The sequence below is a fragment of the Cetorhinus maximus genome, chromosome 1 (genome assembly GCF_964194155.1).
Source record: "Cetorhinus maximus chromosome 1, sCetMax3.hap1.1, whole genome shotgun sequence".
Taxonomy (NCBI): Eukaryota; Metazoa; Chordata; class Chondrichthyes; order Lamniformes; family Cetorhinidae; genus Cetorhinus; species Cetorhinus maximus.
Window position 1 is genome coordinate 97,215,260 of NC_135879.1, and position 21,804 is coordinate 97,237,063.

General features: G+C 40.8%; 1 protein-coding gene across 2 annotated transcripts in view; it reads left to right on the top strand.

Annotated features, from left to right (window-relative positions):
• Positions 1–21,804, top strand: part of LOC144681905 (AF4/FMR2 family member 1-like) — a 137,338-nt gene that overhangs the window by 111,961 nt on the left and 3,573 nt on the right. For both annotated transcript variants that reach the window (XM_078544044.1, XM_078544053.1), the window contains exons 12-18: positions 5,442–5,533; positions 6,205–6,448; positions 11,921–12,018; positions 12,129–12,192; positions 16,055–16,191; positions 16,367–16,438; positions 21,184–21,277. In XM_078544044.1, coding sequence (XP_078400170.1) covers positions 5,442–5,533; positions 6,205–6,448; positions 11,921–12,018; positions 12,129–12,192; positions 16,055–16,191; positions 16,367–16,438; positions 21,184–21,277 — 801 coding nt within the window. The remainder of the gene's footprint in view (positions 1–5,441; positions 5,534–6,204; positions 6,449–11,920; positions 12,019–12,128; positions 12,193–16,054; positions 16,192–16,366; positions 16,439–21,183; positions 21,278–21,804) is intronic.

Consider the following 21,804-nt stretch of genomic DNA (forward strand, 5'->3'; position numbering starts at 1 on the left):
TCAAAATCATAAACCTGTGTTCCCTAGTCCTTGTACAGTCAGCTAATGGGAACAGCTTTTCTTTGTCTACCTTAGCTAAACCTGTCATCATCTTGTACACCTCTATCAAATCACCCCACAACCGCCTTTGTTCCAAGGAGAACAACCCAAGCTTCTCTAACCTAAACTTGTAGTTAAGATACCTCATCCCTGGATCCATTCTGGTAAATCTCCTCTGCACCCTTTCAAAGACTCTTGCATCCTTCCTAAAGTATGGTGATCAGAACTGGATGCATTAGCCTAGTTGAGGCCTAGCCAGAGCTTTATAAAGGTTCGGCATAACTTCCCTGCTTTTGTACCCTATACCTCTATTTATAAGCCCAAGATCCCATATGCTCTGCTAACTGCTCTCTCAATATGTCCTGCCACTTTCAAGGATCTATGCCCATGATTACCCATGTCTCTCTGTTCTTGGCCACTCTTTAGAACTGTGCCATTAAGTCTATATCACCTCTCCCTATTCCTACTGCCTAAATGCATCTCTTTTGTGTTAAATTGCATCTGCCACTTGTCTGCCCATTCTACTGGCCTAACATGTCCAGTTGCAGTTGATTGGCATCAGCCTCACTGTTTGCCATGCCTCCAAGTTTTGTATCATTAGCAAATTTTGAAGTTTTACTCTGTATTCCAACATCCAAGTCATTTACATATTGCAAAAAAAGTAGTGGTCCTAGCACTGGCCCTTGGAGAACACCACATCTACTAATTTCCAGTCTGCAAAATAATCATTTATCACGACTTGCTGTTTTCTGTCCGAAAACCAACTCTTTAATCCAAGCTGACACTGACCCTTCAATTCCATGAACCTCAATTTTGTCAGCCAGCCATCTGTGTGGTACTTTTGTCAGATGTTTTCTTAAAATCAATATAGACAACACAGAACCTTCTCTGTTAGTTCATCAAAAAGATTCAGTTAGATCAGTCGAACACTACTGATGTTTACAAATCCATGCTGATTCTCCTTGATTCAGGCCTCCCTAATTGCCTGGTGATTTTCCCTGATTATTAAACACAGGACTGAAGTAGGCCAATCAGCCCCTTGAGTCATTCTGCCATTCATTGACGTATTTCTAACTCCTTACTCACCACTGGTGTTAAACTGACTGGTCTCTGGTTAATAGTCCAAAACCCTTTCTTTAATAAGGGTGCCATATTTGCCGCTCTCCAATCCTCTGGCACCTTCCCTGTATCTAGGAAAGATTATGGCAAACCTTTGCGCTATCCCCACCCTGACTTCCTTTAGCAACTATGAATGCAAGGCACCCTGATCGTGACTTATCCCCTTCAACCTTGGCCAGCGTTCCTAGCACAACTTGCCTATCAGTTTTCACCCCATTCATTCCCTCTACAATCTCTGCTTCTACCAATGTTTTGTCAGCATCCTGTTCCCCGTTAATCATGGCCTGTTTGGCCAGAGTACAGGTGGTATTTAACCCACCAATTGGCTAAGTTGTCAGGCATTTTCGTGTTGCAGTGATGCTGTAATGTACTCAGAAAAGATAGAGACTTGAATACTTAGAGAATGATGCAATCGCAGAGAGTTGCTTGATGAACATAAATTTCAAAATGTTTAGCCTCGTCCTTGCTCTTTCCTGAGTAGCTGCGAATTGTTTGAGTAATAGGATAAAATGTTTTAAGTGGGCTAAGGAATATGCCCAGTTTTAAGGGAGGCATTGTTTTGAAGTGTGGGCAAGGGACTTTTGTCTCCCTACTCTTGTTTTCCCTGCTTAGATGTGATGCGTGCTACTAGTTGATAAGGGTGCATTTCAGTGCACTCCTCCCCACCCTTTTCCCCAACTCTCTCAATTTGACAGGGCTTGCTGGAATACTGTTCCACAGACAACAGCAGGCTCCTCCAGCTTACCAAAGTTGCCATTTTTCTTTTGCAAGTTGGACCAGTGAATGGAAGACTTTTAGACAAAAGGGAGGAACCGCACAAAAGTCCAATAAACACTCTTCCGACATCCAAAACACTTTCTAGTAGAAATACTCTAACTGGGTAAAAGGAGTAATAATCCTGGCCCTCTTTCTGCACCCTGGTCACTTGCTTGATTTTTTCATCGTTAATGTATTATACCAGGGAATGCACTTACCAATTGTTATATTATTCCAATATGATTTAGGAACTACGGCCAGGATTTTTCAGTCGGCATGTGGGAGCGGGCCCAGCACACCGGCTTGTAAAATGACGCGTGATGACGTCGGGCGTATGTCCCGGCATCATTGCGCTGTCTTGCGATGTTTCGTTCGGCAGGCACGCGCCAGAGTTGGCTGCACGCCCACAGATATTTAAAAGGCCTATTAACAAATTAATTAAGTTCAACTTTACGCTGCCCTCATGGTTGGTGGGCAGGCGAAAAGGCCAAACGGTCTTTACATTTTTTAGGAAACCTCATCCACCAGCAGGATGAGATTTCCTAAAGCTTTTGCAACTTAAATAAAATGTTTCTATGAAAAATAAGAACATGTCCCATCTCATGTTGAGGGGACATGTTTCGTTAAATTTTCATTGTATTTGTTTATTTTTTTTTAAAAATCACTAATCTCCCTGAGGCAGCACAGTGCCTCAGGAAGATTGAAGCACTGTTTTGTGCACAGGACCCGACTCCTCCCCCCCCCCCCCCCGCCTCCTGCACAGGTATTGCTTAGCGCCACTGCTCGCATATTGTGCTAGGTGGCCCTTAATTGGCCCGCCTACGTAAAATGGCGGTGCGGAGCCGATCGCAGGCAGCTCCGTGACCACTCCCACCAAGCCCGCCCGACGCGGGAAAAATTCTGCCCTATATGTTCTTGTGTTTGTATACATAAGTATCCACATCACTCACTACTGCACCACAGTCTGGGTAAAACATTTCTTTATTCATTCTATCACGGAATGTGGGTGTCACTGGCTAGGCCAGCATTTATTGCCCATCCCTAGTTGCCCCTGAGAAGGTGGTGGTGAGCTGCCGCCTTGAACCGCTGCAGTCCATGTGGTGTAGGGACACCCACAGTGTTGTTAGGGAGGGAGTTCCAGGATTTTGACCCAGCGACAGTGATATATTTCCAAGTCAGGGGAAAAAAGAAATTCTGCCACAAATTTATTGATAAAATAACTAAAAAAAAACCCCACAATATATTAACTTCAACATTCAAAACAGTCCTATTGGTTTTATGTCTTGTGGTACCTGGAAGTTTGAAATAATGTCACTTTTAGACTCAAATGCCAGAATTCATCCAATGTATTTCTCAGATCACACCATATACTATGTAAAATGTTGCTATTTATAATACTTTCTGTTGGAAAAACGATAGCTCCTTTGTAAAATAAAAGTCCAAGGTTGCAATTCATAGAAACATTGAATCTGCTGGGACAGAACAATCACACCTGTGCTGTCCCTTTGAAAAGAACTGTACAATTATTCCTGCTCCTGTGCTCCTTTGGGAAAGCCCTGGAAATGTTTCATTTTCAAGCATCCTATCCATCTTGAGTGTTACTCTCAAATTGATTTCCACCACCCTTTCAGACAATACATCCCAGAATATCTTATCTTGCTGAGATTTTTTTTAAAGTATTTCTCCCCTACACTCACTCCCACCACCACCACCACCACCCCACCCCAGGCTTAACACTGAGCTAAAGAAGGAGACTAGGTTAGGTGAAACAAAAGCTTGGCCTAAGGGGCATGTTTTAAAAGAGGAAACAGAGGCTTAGGGAAGAAATTCCAGAGCTTAAGGTCTAGACGCTGAAGGAACGGCCACCAGTGGTGGGGTGAAGAGAGTGGGGAAATGCAACAGGTTACGGTTGAAGGAACACGAGAATTATTGGAGGTTTGTAGAGCTGCAGGAATCCTTTTTTATTTATTTATGATATGTGGGCGTCACTGGTTAGAGCAGCATTTATTGCCCATCCCTAATTGCCCTTGAGAAGGTGGTGGTGAGCTAACTTCTTGAACCACTGCAGCCCATGTGGCGTAGGTATACCCACAGTGCTGTTAGGAAGGGACTGAACAGGATGGGAATACCAAGATGAGAATTTTGAAATCCTTGGTGAACCAGGAGCCAGCATAGGCCAGCGTACACACAGGAAATGGCTGAGTGAGACATGGTGAGAGTTAGAATTTAGGCAGCAGAGTTTTGGATGAGTTCAGATTTATGGGATGCCGACCAGAAGAGCACTGCAGTAGTCTAGTCTGGAGGTAACAACGGCAAGACTGGAAGTTTTAACAGCAGAAGGACAAAGATGGACAGTGTTATGGAGGTGAGAATGAGGGATCTTGATGGTGAGCATATGGGATTGGAAACCTAGCTTAGCATTGAAGAGGATGCCAAGGTTGCACAACAGTTTGATTTAGCCTGAGGCAGTTGCTAGAGAGGGAGATGGAATCGATGGCTAGGACATGGAATTTGTGGCAGGGGTGAAGACAGTGGCTCTGGTCTGCCTAATGTTTAATTAGAAGGAAATTCTGGCTCAACCCAGACAGATGAGTAGTCAATCATGTCATTTGGATGAGTTAGCAATTTTTGAGGCTGTGGGGGGCAATAAAATATAAATACTAACCATGGTTCTAATTACTGGGGAAAATTATACAACAAATTATAATTCTATCATTTCGTAATTGCTTTAAATCAACACAAAAATCTAAACTTTTAAAGAAAACTAATTGAGATGGTAGTCAACAATGCCTGTGGAATTTGGGCTTTTAAATCTGTTTTCTTGCCTGATGAATTCCTGATCACATTGTGCTATAAGGTTAAGTGCAGAAATGAAAGCAGTGGTCCTCACCAAAACACTCCCTCAAACCCTCCCCCTCTCTCTTTCTCAAAGAAATATTGGGCAGAAATTTGTTGTGCCCTGCAAGTGGGTTTGCAGGCAAGGGTGCCCCCGCCACCTATCTGCCCACCCCTGAGCTGGCAACGACTTAACAGGAACGGATGAGGCCCTCCCTCCAATTGAGGCTGTTAAGTGGTCAATTAATGGCCATTCTGCTCTTGCAGTTCTTTCTGTCCAGTATTGCTGATATGACTCTGGATTTGTCTAGAGATATAATTTATGTTGCTGTGATTGGCATGGAGAGTGTGGGAAGAGAAAGAGGAGAAGAAGCACGATGGTGTAATTTTCCATTCTCGGAGAGACATTCCATCTTGATCATGTGGTCCAAAATCTTGCACTATAATGGAGAGATGATCAAATTCGCCCAAGTTCTCAGGTTCCAAGCTCGCAATTTGCTGAGATGTTGTCACGTGCTGAACCATTCAAACTATTGGGCTGCTCTCAAGTGTTAAGTTGGAGATCTTTCAGGTTTTATACTTGTATAACTATTGAGGAGAAAAATATTATTCTAAAATGCATTTTTAATTTTGAATATTGACATTAAAAGAATCAATATGAAATTAATTTATTTCAAAATGATCTATTTCAGATTGACGTGGAAGCAAGTGAGAGCAAAAAGCAAAGGCTGGATAAAGAAAACAAGTTGTCCTCTTCAAGCCATAAGGAATCCAGTCATAAGCGGTGTGTATCCAGTATCTCAATTTCTAAAATTAGCTAGAGAGAGAATCCATGCAACACATTTGAGTTCTCATTGGACACCTGTTGAACTTGGTATTGCTGATTCACGAGCCAAAGCTAAAAGTGCTTCTTCCTACAAATGTACTTTGAATATATTTAGCATGTAAACTTGATGAACTGCAAGCCATTTCTGTGTAAATCATAGAACGAAAATGCCAGTACCTGAGACATGAACAAACATTGTATTTCGAGTAATATCTTTCACAGCCCTGCAGTCAATATATTTTCTAAATTGTAATCTGATAAATTGACATCAAAGTTCTCTTTTGCATTATGTATGAGGGGGAGATTCTAATGGGAGCTTCTCCCTCTGCTTTTCTTTTTCCTTCCATTTCAAATTTGAAGGTGCATGTTCTATTCTTCGATAACTGTAATGCTGACGGATGCTTTCTGCTCAGGGTCTGTTATCAGAACATACTGTAATTTATTCATGACTCTTTATTTGCTATTCTGTTGCTATTAGAAAATGCTATTGAACCCTTAAGTGTGCACTTTTCACTTTTGATAGTAAAACATCTGAAAATAGTATATTTGCCAGTAATTTGAGCCAAAAGGCTAGCTCTACTTTGCTGAGTGGAAGGTAACAAAAAAAACTCTGTTAATCCTTCTCTTAGAGTTTCCAAGTCTTCCTGTGAGAAGGAAAACCCATTTCTACTGCCACTTCCATCTCCTGTACAGAAACCAGCAAAGGTAGCCCACAAACGGCACAACAGTGGAAGTAGTACTTCCAGTCAAGTCTCCAACATGAGTGCGAGTGATATCAAGGATCATAACAGCAAGAAAAACTCTTCATCCAGATCGTTATCTTCCAAGCACAAAAGAACAGAGGATAAACAGTCAGGGCACTTGAAAAGCAAGGTAAAAAAGCCATCTCTGCTTCATTTGTCAATGCATGGATAAGGATATTGTTCAAATGCAATCTTAAAAATTTAATGTGCTTTATTAAACATTAGTTATATTTATTTGTGGAATTTGTTTAATTGGCTGGTTTAGTTTCCTCATTTAAGCTGTTTCAAAGGAAAGCTTCCTTTTCTAGTAAACAGCCCAGGTTGCCTGCTCACCAATGTTCGGTTCAGTTTTTGCCTGATTAACTCTCTACTGGAGCTTATCCCAGCATTGATCCAGACACAGACACAAGCTGAATACCAGAGGAAAGGTAGCAATAGCTGCCCTCAACATCAAGGCAGTACTTAACTAAACCCTCTGCAAAACTGCAGCCAATGTGAAAACTCTCAGTGGCTAGAATTGTATCTGATAAGAAGGTAGTTATGATCTTCAGAGGCCAATCATCACAGCCCCTGTACATTGCTGCAGGAATTCCTTAGGAAGCATTTTGGGCCCAGTCACCTTTACGAGCTCAGGAGTGGGTGTGTTCTCTGATAGTTCCACAGTATTCCATTCACAATTCCTCCAATAAGAAAACAGCATGTATCAAACTATAAAGGAGGACCAGGATAATATTCAGGCTTTGATGAGCACTTAGGAATATAGGACTTAGGAGCAGGAGTAGGTCATTCGGTCCTTTGTACCTGCTACACCATTCAGTAAGATCATGGCTGATCTGGTTCTGGCCTCAGATCCACCTTCCTGTCTGCCCCACATAACCCTTGATTTCCTTGTCCAACAAAGATCTATCTAACTTAATCTTGAATAAATTTAAGGATCAGCCTCCATTACCTTCTGGGGAAGAACACTCTACACTGTAATGACACTCTGAAAGAAAGAAAATCATCCTCCTCTCTGCCTTTAAAGGGGTTAAACCATGTCCCGAGTTCAAGTTTCCCCCACAAGTGGAAGCATTCTCCAGGTGTCCACCCTATCAGGTCCCCTCAGGATCTTGTATGTTGCAGTAAAATCACCTCTCATTCTTCTAGACTCCAACCTGTTTGACTTTTTTTTCATAGGATAAGCCCTTCATCCCAGGAATGAGTTGAGAAAGCTTTCTCTGAACTGCTTTTAAAACAATTATATATTTTTTCAAATAAGGAAACCAAAGCTGTATATAATACTCCAGATGTGGTCTCACCAAGGCCCTGTACAGCTGTTATCCTGCAAATCCATTGGCAGGATAGACACACCAACATTCAGTGTTCTCGCTCAGGCCAACATCCCCAGCATCTAAGCATTGACCACACTCGATTAGCTCTGCTGGACGGGTCACATCGTCCACGTGCCTGACATGACACTCCTGAAACAAGTGCTCTACTCGGAGCTTCGACATGGCAAGTGAGCCCCAAGAGGGCAAAGGAAATGCTTCAAGGACACCCTCAAAGAATCCTTGAAAAAATGCAACATCCCCGCCGACATCTGGGAATCAGTAGCCCAAGACCACCCAAAGTGGAGGGATAGCATCCGGGAAGGAGTTGAACACCTCGAGTCTAATCGCCGAGGGCTAGCTGAAGCCAAGTGTCGACAACAAAGGAGTGTGTGGCAACCCAAGCACCCACCCTCTACCATCATCTGCCCCACCTGTGACAGAGACTGTAGGATGCGCATTGGACTCTTTAATCACCTGAGAACTCATTTTTAGTGTGGAAGCAGTCATCCTCAATCCCGAGAGACTGTCTAAGAAGTACAGCTAGAGTAAAATATTCCTACTTTTATACTCCATTCCTCCATTGCAATAAATGACAACATTCCATTTGCCTTCCTAATACTTGCTGTACCTGCATGCTAACTTTGTGATCCATGTACGAGGGCACCCAGATCCCCCTCTCTGTGCCGTAACATTTTTCTCCATTTAAACAGTGTACTGCTTTTCTAATCTTCCTGCCAGAATGGACATGTTCACATTTACTTACATTCCAGCTGCCAATTTTTTTGCCCACTCACTTAACCTGTCTATATCCCTTTACAGACTCTCTACCTCCTCTTGACAACTGACTTTCCTACCTATCTTGGTGTCATTGGCAAACTTAGCAACCATACATTCTGCCCCTTCATCCAAATCATTGATACGGATTGTAAATAGTTGAGGACCCAGCACCAATCCCTGTGCACTCTAGTGGTTACAGCTCGCCAATGCAAAGAAGACCCATTTATCCCTACTCTCTGCTTCCTGCTCACTAACCAATCCTTATCCATGCTAATATGCTACCCCCTACACCATGTGCTCTTGTGCAGTAATCTTTGATGTTGCACCTTATCAAATGTCTCTTGGAAATCCAAGTCCACCTCATCTACTGGCTCCCCTTTATCCACCTTGAATGTTACTTCATTAAAAACTCTAATAAAACTAGTTAAACATGATTTCCCTTTGACAAACCCATGTTGACTCTGCCTGATCATATAATTTTCTAAGTATCCTGCTATAACCTCCTTAATAATGGATTCTAGCACTTTCCCTATGACAGATGTTAGGCTAACTGGCCTGTAGGTTCCTGCTTTCTGCTTTCCTCCTTTCTTGAATAAAGGTGTTATATTAGCTGTTCTGCAATCCGCTAGGACCCTTCCAGAACCTAAGGAATTTTGGAAGATTATAATCTATGCATCTACTCTCTGCCACGACTTTTAAGAGCCTAGGATGCAGGCCTCTGGTCCTTGGGATTTGTCAGCCTTTAGATCTAATAGCTTTCCTAGCACTTTTTCCCTGGTGGTGGTGATTGTTTTAAATTTATCCCTTCCTATCACCTTTTGATTTTCAATTATTTTTGAGAGGCTTTCTAAGTCCTCTTCCATGAAGACAGACACAAAATACCTGTTCAACATCTCTCCCGTTTCTTTGTTTTCCATGATCAATTCCCCAGGCACACTCTCTAGAGGACCAACACAAGTTTTAGCTGCTCTTTTCCTATTCAAATACTTGTAGAAACTCTTACTATCTGTTTTTGCATTACTAGCTAACTTTCTCTCATACTCTGCTTTTTGCTTCTTTATTATCTTTTTAGTCATTCTTTTCTGGTTCTGAAAGTCTGCCCAATCCTCTGACCTATTACTAATCTTTGCAGAGTTATACAGTGCGTCTTTCAATTTAATACTATCCCTGACTTCCTTATTTAGCCACGGATAATGCATCCTTCTGAGTTTTTCTTTCTCACTGGGATAAATTTTTGCTGAAAGTTATTAAATATTTCCTTAAAATTCTGCCACTGCAACTCTCTGTCCTATCTTTTAACCTAGTTTCCCCCGTTCTCCTTAGCCGGCTCTGCCTTCATACCCTCATAGTTACCTTTATTTAGATTTAAAACACTAATCATGGACCCACACTTCTCACTTTCAAACTGAATATGAAATTCTATCATGTTGTGATAGCTGTCAGTTAGAGGCTCTTTTACCAAGAGGTTATTGATTAGTCCTGTCTCATTGCATTTACCAGATCTGGGATAGCCTGCTCCCTGGTTGGCTCGAGAATGTACTACTCTAAGAAATTATCCCAAAAACACAATGAAATCATTTTCCAGGTTACCTTTCCCAATCTGATTTTCCCAATCTATGTGTAGATTAAAGTCAGCTATACACACCTCATTTATTATTTCCTGTATGCTCTGTCCTACAATGTAACTACTGTTGTGGGAGTAGTTTATAGGTCCCTTAAGTGACCTCTTACTTTTACTATTTCTTACCTCCACCCAGACTGATTCTACATTCTGACTTTTCAAGCTTAGGTCGTCTCCCAGCGCTGAACTAATGCAACTTATGCCATATAAATGCTAAGCAATGACCACTCTCTGAGCAAGGCAAAACCTGAGCATTCCCCTGCCCCCCCCACCCCCCCAACCCCAATCATTAATGTGCTCCTGAGTCGTCACTGACCAGAAATTTAACAGGACCAGCCACTAACATTGACTACAAGAGCAGAATAGTGGCTAGATACTGTATGAAGAGTGATTTGCCTCCTGGCTCTTCAAAGCCTCAGTGCCATGTAAAGGCTCAAGGCAGGAGTGTGATGGTATACTCGCATTTTGCCTGGATGACTACACTCCAGAAACTCGACACCATCCAGAACCGAGAAGTTCGCTTAATCAGTACCCTGGCACTGAATTTAGTATTTAGCGCACTGTTACTGTGGTAGGAATGATCTATAGGATGCACTGCAGCAGCTTGTTCACTGGTCATTTCTCACTACAGATGCTGGTGGGTCTGCTATGTTTTCCAGCATTTTCCTGTTTTCATTTCAGATTTGTAGTTTTTATTTGTACTGAATTATTGATGTGATTTAAGGATTCTTGGATCAATGTCTGGACAATTTGCATACGGTTTCATTTTTATTGTGTGTAAAATGAACATCACTTTTATAAATGACTGAGGGCGCCGATTATTAAAATCATTGGCAATTGAATAATGTTATAGAATAAAGTGGAAACTTATAGCAAAGTTTCAGTGGGAGGATCTTTTTTCCTTTACTGCAGTTTCCCCATCCTCTCCCAAAAACAGTGACCCATGGTTAAGGCATGGTTTGAGGGTTTTGGCCAGGTGTCATGAAAATATAATTTTCATAATATTATTGTGATTTATTGTAAAGGTAGGTTAATAGTGGGGTTTGGACTAGTTTCTCTGTGTGAGGTTGTGTGTGTGAGGGTTTTAATTGAATTGCAGACAACTCGCCTGAAGCTTTTGAGTTATTAAAAGAGAAGCTAGGTTTGAAATGCTAAATATGTAAACATGGTTGAAGTTTTAGGATGTGAGGTGTGAAGAACATTTGCATTTACCAACCGCTATGCCATAACAAGCTTTTCCCAACGAGCCCCCAACTTTGCTATGGCACAGCGGATGGTAAATGCAAATGTTCTTCACACCTCACATCCTAAAACTTCAACCACGTTTACGTATTTAGCATTTCAAACCTAGCTTCTCTTTTGATAACTCCAAAGCCCCAGACTAGCTGTCTGCAATTAAATTAAAACCCCCATGATCTCACAGCCTCAAACAGAGAAACTAATCCAAACCCCACTATTAACCTACCTTACAATAAATCACAATATTATGAAAATTATTATATTTTCATGACACCAGGCTTCTGCAGTCTTGATCAAGTGGTTGCTTTCCATGTGGAACCTGGGTAGAAGTATTGCAGCTGTCCTCACCCCAAACACAAATGTGACTTTTCAGCAATGGTCAATAGATAGCAATTGGCTTGAAAAGGCGATTTTCCCCCCTCGCTGAGATGCATTGAAAGCATTCATAATGCCACCATTGCAGCCCTCCTGAGATCTACAAATTCAGCACAAACATGGGATGAATGATAGGATCATCTCATTCTTTGTGGGTCTGTGCCATGTCAAATGGTATATTTGCCCATTCAAGAAAGTCGAAACCTGGTGGATTTTGTTTTGTACAATTGTGACTTTTAAAGGATTAAAATGAACATCTGTAAAACTTTCCTATCCACAGGTGTCTTACCAAGGTACTGCCAGTAATACCACTCCAGAACAATCCCCCTCTCATGGAAATTCCAAACCCTCAAGGCCGCTACTCAAGTTTGATGACAAGTAATTTATTTTCATTTTGCTTGTTCTTTTCCTTAGCACTAAAATATGCTGTAAAATATAACCTAGACTGACTACAGCTTCATACTGACCTCTAGCCCCTTTCTCTTAAGGCAATATCCAGTGGAGCATCACTTGCGAGAAGCCAAAAAAATAAAGCACAAGGCTGATGTCATGGTAAGTCATTCTTGGTGACATTATCAGCACTGTGGAGAAACAAAGCATTCACTTTGCTGTATTAGGCTTTGGTTGAATCTTTCTTACCTGATAAGCTGGCAAATTTGACAATCATTTAAATGGAAGCCTGACTCTTAAGAGCATAAAAAGCATACAAGAAAATGCCATTTGGCACATCAAGTTCACTCTTTACGTAGATCGTGTAAACCTACTGGCATGGATATCAAAGAAATGGAAAGGCTCACGGTTAATTCACCAGGATGTTAACTGGGGATGAGGAGTCTGTTACAAAAAGAGACTCAAGTTTGTTTTTTAAAATAGAGATATAAAAGTTACATAACCTATAGAGAACTTCAAGCCTATGAGAGGCTATGATATAGTAATGGGAGTATTTCCACTGCTCATTGAGATAATTACAAAATGAATTAAAGGAAAGCTTGAAAAAAAATTAACCGGCAATTCAACTCCAAACTGCTTTCAAAGATAAGTCCATAATTCTTTTTAAAAGGCAATTAGATTAGTCACTTAAAAAAGACTCTTAGAATGAATGAGGAACATTCATGATAATGGGATTAAAAAGCAGCACAGAACTGATGGACAGGATTACCTGTTTTGGTACTGTGATATTCTATGATTCTGTAGACTCTGCTTCACTTATGAAGGAAACGGCAACACCAACTCTAACTGACATTTATATCACACCTTCAGCCACTAAGATCCCAAGATGATTCACAGGGGCATGAATGAAAAAAAGGATGGTGAACTCACAAAGGGGAGCTTAGGCAAGTTGACCAAAAGCTTGACCAACAAGTGGGCCTTATGAGTTGGAGAAGGTGCAAAGTAAAGAGAGTGGAGAAGGCATGGAGGCATTTTAACAGCAGGAAGAGAATTTTAAATTTAGAGACAGTTGTTGGGGGGATGGGGAACTAAGAGTCAACATAAGTTAGCAAGGACAAGGATGATGGGGGAGCATAACCAGGTACAAGATAAAATACGGGTAACAAAGCTTTGGATGACCTCAAATGTATGGAATATTTGCGGTTGGTCAGGAGACCTTCGGAGATGCTGAGACACAGATGATAATTTCAGAGGTAGTTGGGCTGAGGTGAAAAAAGAGGTGTGCAATATTAGAGATGAAATTAGGCAGTCTTTGTGATGGAAAGAATATGGAATTGGGAAGCTCCGCTTGAAGTCGGACAGGACAGTAAGTTCGCAAGCAGCTAGTTCAGCTCATGGCCCTGGCCAGAGAGGGAGCTGGAGTTGGTGAGGGTACAGGTCTTGTAGTGGTGGTCGAAGAATTCTGCTTTGGGCAGAATTGTCTTTTTCCTCTGGCATTACAAAAAAAATTCTTTGATATATTTAAGTGGCAATCTGGTGCAGTTTTATTAGTACAGCTGGGACTGGTGTAGTATAAAAAATATATATGCATTTTAATCAGATTCTTGTATACCACCTGTGAGAAATCTGATTTTAAATAACTGAAAATGAAGTTTAAAAACTATACTGAACCATTTACTAGTTTCATTGGTGCACTTCCAATCACTTTCTTAGTAAGTTGAATATTTAGTATTTAAAAGGTATCAATTGATGCCCTTTCGCTTAAAGGGAAAACTTAATTTTTGAGTCTCCTTGAGGGCTGTAAAAGGGCACAATTAGTGAAAACTCACCATGATGATTAATCTAATCTGGAACGTGGCCAGTTTTGTGTGTGAGGCTGGCTTATGGCGCATTGTTTTAAACTTGGGGAAAAATTCATGGAAACTCAATTTGTGATGAATATCACTTCTTCATTAATTCCTCAATCTTTTGTGCCAATAGGTCAATTTCACGTCATTTGCACTAGATGAACGAGTGAATTCTAGTGGAAACTCCAGACTGCAGTGTATTTAGGGTTTTTTTTAAGTGTTCAGTTGGAGGAATTTACAGCTTGGCGGGGGTGGTCGGGAAGCTGACTCAGGGAGATGAAGAGGTATAAAAAAAATAAAGAAACTAAAAATGTAATAAAACATGTCCCCTCATATGGCAGAGTCACATGAGCAGGGACCTGTTATTAATTAAGTTATAAAATTTTTATTTTATTTTTATTTGCTTTAGAAAACCTCATCCCACCCGTGAATGAGGTTTCCTAAAAAGTGCAAAGGCCGCTTGGCATTTTTGCCTGCCTGCCAGCTGTAAGGTTACACGGGCAGCAAAAAATTTAACTTAATTGATAATTTAATGGCCTTAACAGGCCTTCTAATTGTCAGCAGGCACGCTGCTGACTCCGGCGCCAACTGAAATATCGCGCGACTGCACGTTAACGTCAGGACCCTCGCCTGACGTCAACGAGTGTCATTCCACGCTCGAGCGGGTCGTTCACACGCCTGTCCACCAAGCGAAAAATTTTGCCTCATATCTTTTAATGAGAGCAGTGACATCTGAATAAAAAGTAGCCTCTCTAGTTGATCTAGAAGTGATGAAATTGTTTCTTATTTTGAAGTTATAAACCTGTAATAAAAGCATTGAATATCTTGTTTGTTTCCTGTAGGCTGATGGTTATCTTTTTCTAAGAAAAATGATACCTTTACTTTTGAACTTGGTTTGGCCAAACCAGGATTAAAGACTTCTGATAATTGCTTGTGTGTGATTGTTCTATAAGAGATTCAGTTTTATCCTTTTATCATTAGTACTTCATCTGCTATATTTACAGTGGGCATGTTTCTTCATCTTTGGCACTGTTGTGTTTAGAGCCAAGTGGAGAATTAATTTGTGATTTTTTTTACATTCTCCAGTGAAGAGATAAAACTTCTAGAAATTGAAGATTTTTTTTGGTAGAAAGTTTTGATTTAAGGGAGAGTGTGACAAAAAGAAAAAATCTATAAATGATTATAAGCATCCTTCATTTCAATCGATTGTGTTGTTTATGTTGTTCTGTTTTTCACGGTTTGCACACGATGAACACAGGACTAGAGGCTCGCAGCAATTGTTTAAGCTAGGATTTTTTTTAAAACTGTAATGTTCTTCACTGAGGAAATTTTCCTTCTACACTTTTGTGAGATGTGGGTATTGCTGCAAGGTCAGCATTTGTTGCCCCATCCCTAATTGCCCTCAAGTAGGTGGTAGGGAGCTACCTTCTTGAACCTCCTGCAGTCTGGTGTAGGTGCACCCACAGCTTCCTTTCCACTTTTTCAAAGCAATTTTGTACCACTGAGTGGCGTACTAGGCCATTTCAGAAAGCAATTAAGAGTCAACCACATTGCTGTGGGTCTGAAATCACATGTAGGCCAGACTGGGTAAGGACAGCAGATTTCCTTCCCTAAAGAACGTTAGTGACCAGATCGGTTTTTACTACAATCCGATAGTTTCATGGACGCCATTACTGAGACTAGCTTTTAATTCCGGGTTTATTAATTAATTGAATGTAAATTTCCCAGCAACCATGATAGCATTTGAATTTGTGCCCCTAGAGCATTATCTTGGGTCTCTGAATTACTCGTTCAGTGGCATTTCCTCCCTCAGACAACCCACCCCGTCCACTTGTGCTGCAATAAAGTGCTTGGCTGTCGAGCGTCCTTCAGTAACTTGTCTGAGTGGCAGTTATTTATTTGCGTGTTTTGATGGTGATTGTTGGTCATGGGCAAGGGCAGCAGAGCTGAGCCTTGTTTAATCCTGTCCTAAATCCAGTGACCCTGTAAATGCCTAAACTCTAACCTAGGGGTCCTGAGGCACATCGTAGTGCTCAAACTGCTACCCCAGCTGAGAGAATCTGACTGCACACCAGAGATTCAACTGAAGTTTTTTATTTCAATATAAATCTCATGGTAAGTAAATCAAAAGAATGACCACCTTTTTAACATTAAGCCTATTTTTTCCCACAATTTAGTTAGACAAGATTGGGAAAGCTTTCAATTACTTGGATGCTGCACTGTCATTTGTTGAAAGTGGAATAGCCATGGAAAGTGAGGCACAGCCACCGAAGTCTGCTTATACCATGTTTTCTGAAACAGTGGATTTAATTAAGTAAGTATCATCATGTCTTGATCTCATCAACCAACTAATCACTTTCCTCAGCCATTAATGATTCTAATGTGATTACAAAGTAACAGTGTTCTATTGTCAATTTCCATTTTCAATCAGCATTCTGTAAAACACTTAAATATTTAAGTGTAATCTTCATTTTCTAACTTCGTTACAGGTACATTATGAAACTAAAAAACTTCACCGACTCATCAGCAACTACTGCAGAAAAAATATTTGTAGTATTATGGTAGGTAACAACTTGCACTTAACGTTGAGCCTTTTTAATGCAATAAAATGTCCTAAAACTAATCACAAAAACAAAAATACTCAAATGAAGCTGTGTCGGGGTAAGGGACGTGGTTAGTAGCCAAAAAGTATGATTAAATTCACAGGTTGTGAGATGGAGTATATACCAGTGTGGGAATGAGGGGGCAGCAGGAAAGATGCTGCATAAGTCAGAAAGGCAAATGCTTATGACAGAAAGAGGTTTCGGAGGCAGGGAAGGGCAAAGCCAGGAAGGGAGCTGCAGGACAAGAAAAAGATCACTGGATATGAAAGCACTGAAGGCTGGTGAGAACAGAGATGATAGGGAGCAATAGGTGTAGATGCAGAGTTTTAGGCAAGTTGCAACTTGTGAAAAGTGAAGCTTAAGAGATCAGCAAGGAAAGTAAGTAATTGAGTCTGGAAGTTACAGTGTGAATAATAGTCTCAGTGGGAGTAGTGGTGGAGGAGGGCAATATTGCAAATGTGGAAATAAGGGATCTTGATGTGGGATTTGAAGCTCATCTCAGAATCAAACAGAATATTGAGACTGCACACTATTGGACTTGGCATGAATGAGCTGCCAAAGAGAAGGTTGGAGTCTGGGTTAAGATGCACAGTTTTTGACAGAAATTAAACAGCATTCCTTTGGCCTTGCTAATGTTGAATTGAAGGAAGGCCTTGCTAATTCAGGACATAATGTTCTGTGCTGTCCGTTCAATTAGTGGTGATCAAAGAATCAGGGATTGTGACAGAGGTGAGCTGGGGGTCTTCAGCATACACATGCAAATTATCTGTGACTATGACTGATGTTGCTGAAGTTAGCATGCAAACAAAGGAAGGTTGGCGAAGATGGACCTGTAGGGCATATCTCAGGCTGGCTTCATTGGGAGAGGTGAGTGTTGAATCAAGCTAGGCCATTGCCACAGAAGAGAAACTGTGGGGAAGGATGTAGTGAAGCATTTCCAACAAATTAGATAAATTAAAAACATTGTCAGAAATTGTTATGTTTGATCTAATACCTATTACAGAGACAAATTTGCAAAGTGATCAAGGTTGGAAACTAAGTATTCCAGGATACTTAACTTGTAGAAATTGGCAAGATGGAAAAGGAGCAGGTGTAGCCAGATAAAGGATGGGGTAAAGACAGTGGAAAGAAGAGATCCAAGCTCAGAAAATCAAGTAGGATCAGCGGGTGGAGTTAAGACACAGTGAGCATAAATCAAGAAGTAGAGCTTCAGGTTAAGGGCAATGCAGTAATGATGGGGAACTTTAACCTTGACATAGACTGAGCAAACCAAATTTGCAACAATAGTATGAATCATAGGGCGAATTCATAGAACGTATACAAAATCTAGATCATTATGTCAAGGAATCAACTAGAAAACACACTAATAACCTTAGAGTAAAGGTGCATCTAAGGAAGAATGACCATAATACGATAGAATTTTATATTGAATTTGAACGTGATTTAGTTAAGCCTGAAAAAAGGGTCTTAAATCTAAACAAAGCAAACTACATGGGTGTGAAGGGTGAGTTGGCTGAGGTAGATTGGGAAACGATATAAAAAGATATGATGGCAGACAAGCATTTAAAAAATTAATACATAATTTGCAACAAACATACATTTCATTAAGGCAGAAAGTGTGACCCAACAGTGGCTAACAAGAGTTAAAGATGGCTTATAATGCTGCCACAAAGAGGAGTAAGCCTGAGGACTGTGAGCATTTTAGAATTCAGCTAAAGCAGAACAAAAAATTGAGAAGGAAAGAGAAATGAGAATATGAAGTAGATGAGCAAGAGAGATTGTAAATGTTTCTATAGGTATGTAAATAGAACAAGATTAGTGAAAGTAAATATGGGCCTATTAGTGGCAGAGACAGGTGAAATTATAATGAGGAATAAGGAAATGGCAGAGACATTTGAACAAATATTTGATGTCTGTCGTCTTGGTAGAAGACACACAAAAAAAAAATCCACAAATAAGGGGAAATCAAGTGAGAATGAGGAATTTCTGTATAAGTAAAGATGTAATACTGAAGAAATTAATGGGACTAAGTGGTGGCAAATCCCCGGACCTGGCGACCTGCGTCCTAGGGTTATAAAAGAGGTAGCTGCACAGACAGTGGATGGATTGGTTTTGATCTTCCAGAATTCCTTAGATTCTTGGACACTTCCCAAGGATTGGAAGGCAGCAGGCATAAACCTGCTATTTATTAGAAGGAAGAGACAACATGGGGAGGCATAGGCCAATAAGCCTAACACCAATAGCAGGCATAATGTTAGAAATCTATTATTAGGGATCTGGTAAGAAAATCATAATAGCATTAAGCAGAATTAACATGGATTAATGAAAGGGAAATAGTGTTTGCATATAGAGTTTTTTGAGGATGTAACTAGTAAGGTGGACTAGGGGAAAACAGTGTATTTGGATTTTCAAAAAGCATTTGATAAGGTGCCATACTTTAGGCTATTACACAAAAGTAGGGCTCATGGGAATGTGGATAATATATTTACATGAACTGAGGATTAGTTAAGGGACAGAAAATAGAGAGTAAGAACAAACAGGGCATTTTTGGGTTGGCAGGCTGTAACTAGAGGGTACTGCAAGGATCAGCACTTGGGGACCCAGTTATTTACAATTAATACTATAACTGGGATGAAAGGAATGAGTGTAACATACTGATGTTTGCTAAGGATACAAAGTTGGGTGGGGAAGTAAACAGCGAGGAGGGCTCAGAGGCTGCAGAGGGATAAAGATGGGTTGGATGTTGGTAAGAATACAGCAGATAGAATACAATGTCTCAAAGTGTGAAGTGATCCACTTGGGGAGGCAAAATTAAAAAGAATATTTTTTGAATGTTGAGAGACTGGGAAATGTTTGTATTCAATGGAACTGTACATGGATCACAGAAAGTTAACATGTAGGTACAGCAAGCAATTAGGAAGGCAAATGATATGTTAGTTTTTGTTAAAAGAGATTGAATTATAGGAGTAAAGAAGTCTTAGTACCTTACAGGATATTGGTGAGGTCACACCTGGAGGTGTGTGTGCATAGTTTTGTTCTCCTTACTTTGCCGAGAGGGAGTGCAACAACAGTTCGCTGGATTGGTTTCTGGTGTGAGGGAATTATCCTATGAGGAGAGATTGAGTAGACTGGGCCTATCATCCCTGGAGTTTAGAAAAATGAGAGATTATTAATTGCAATATATAAAATTCTTTACATCAAGGCAGCATTTGGACCAAGTGTGGCATCAACGAGCCCTAGAACAACTGGAGTCAATGGGATTTGGGGAAAACTCTCCACTGGCTGGAGTCATTCCTAGCACAAAGGAAGAAGTTTGTGGTTGTTGGAGGTCAATCATCTCAGTTCCACGACATCACTGCAAGAGTTCCTCAGGGTAGTGTCCTAGGCCCAACCATCTTCAGCTGTTTCATCAATGACCTTGTCATCATAAGGTCAGAAGTGGGGATATGCGCTGACGATTACACAATGTTCACATTTCGTGACGACTCAGATACTAAAATAGTCCATACCACATGCAGCGAGACCTGAACAATATTCAGGCTTGAGCTGATAAGTAACAAGTAAACTCAGGCCAGGCAGTGGCCATCCCCAACAGAGAGAATTTAATTATCTCCCTTTGACATTCAATGGCAATGTCATTGCTGAAATCCTACCATCAATATCCTGGGAGTCACCATTGACCAGAAACTGAACTGAACTGAGCTATGGCAACAAGAGCAGGTCAGAGGCTGGGAATTCTGTGGCGAGTAACTCTCCTCTTTACTCCCCAAAGCATGTCCACAAAGCACAAGTCAGGAGCGTGATGGAATAATCTCCATTTGCCTGGATGAATACAGTTTCATTAATGTTCGAGAAGGTCGACACCATCCAGAACAAGCAGCCTGCTTAATCAGCACACCATCCATCACCTTAAACATTCACTCCCTCTGCCACTGATGTACAGTGCCAGCAGTGTGTGTTATTTACAAGTTGCTCTGCAGCATCTCACCAAGGCTCGTTTTCCAAACCTATGACTTCTACCACCTAGAAGGACAAGAGCAGCAGACACATGGGAACAACACCACCTACAAGTTCACCTCTGGGTCAGGCATAATCTTGACTTGGAACTATAACACCGCTCTTTCACTGTCGCTGGGTCAAAAACCTGGAATTTTCTTCCTTGTAGCAAAGTGGGTGTACTTACGCCAGATGGACTGCAGATCACCACCACCTTCTCAAGGGAATTTAGGGATGGCCAACAAATGCTGGCCTTGTCAACGGTGCTCACATCCCCTGAATGAATTTTTTTTAAATGGGGATAGTGCGGGAAAGTGGAGTTAAGGTAGATCAGCCATGAACGTGTTGAATGGCAGAACAAACTTGAAGAGCCAAATGACCTATTCCAGCTCTTATTACATTTATATGTAGTGGCCAACTACCTTAAATGCAGCAAAAATTAAGGAAGGATACTGCACTGCAATTGTAGCCAGAATAGTGTTGGTTGTCTTGGATCCATCATGCAGTTGTGTGTAGTTATTTTTTTCATCTAATTGTTTTTTGTTCAAATGTCCTTAAAATTAAAATTGTTTTTTGAAGCTTACTTATTTTAAATTGAAATGCAATTGTTGTGATATAGTCCAGTTGTGTTTCAGTTTGTAGCTGCTGGTATGTTGGGAACTGCTTTTGCTGTAATTTAGTTTCCTTTTTAAATTTGTAATTAACAGTTTTCGCTGCCAGTCTTTGCTCTTCATGGCAATGTTCCGATTTAAGAAGGATACTGCTTTGAAATACTCAAGAACCTTAACCGAACATTTCAAGGTAAGCAGAGAGTGGGAATAACTGAGTGGATTTGTTAGCCACCTACATTGCTCTCTTATCATGTCCACGTTCGTTTTCAGGTACATTAGTTAAGCACATAATGCATTAAGAGTGTTGACAAAAGTTCAGACTTTTCACTACTAACCTTCCCACGTGCACAATTGGTATGGATGCACAGAGATGAGAAAGGTAACATTTTCAAATGCTGCTCTGTGTTGCATTAGCCAATCTTACCAAATGCAGCAGTTGGGGAAAGAGAGAAATCACCGAGAATTTGTGCTCCCAAGTATTATCTGCTGACTACTCCCCAAAAGTGCACATTTAGCTGTCCAAGGGATGGAGGATCAAGCTTAGCTATAATTACCCCTCCATGGTCCTTTGTCCCTGACATCTGCATCTGAGCTGATGCATGAAGAATGGCTGTTGGGGCAAAGTGTCAGAATGTAGTTGGCCCTTGAGAAATAGTATTCTAACACCAGTCAATATATTCAGAAGATGAAGAAAGAAAAGTGAGAGGAAAAAAATGT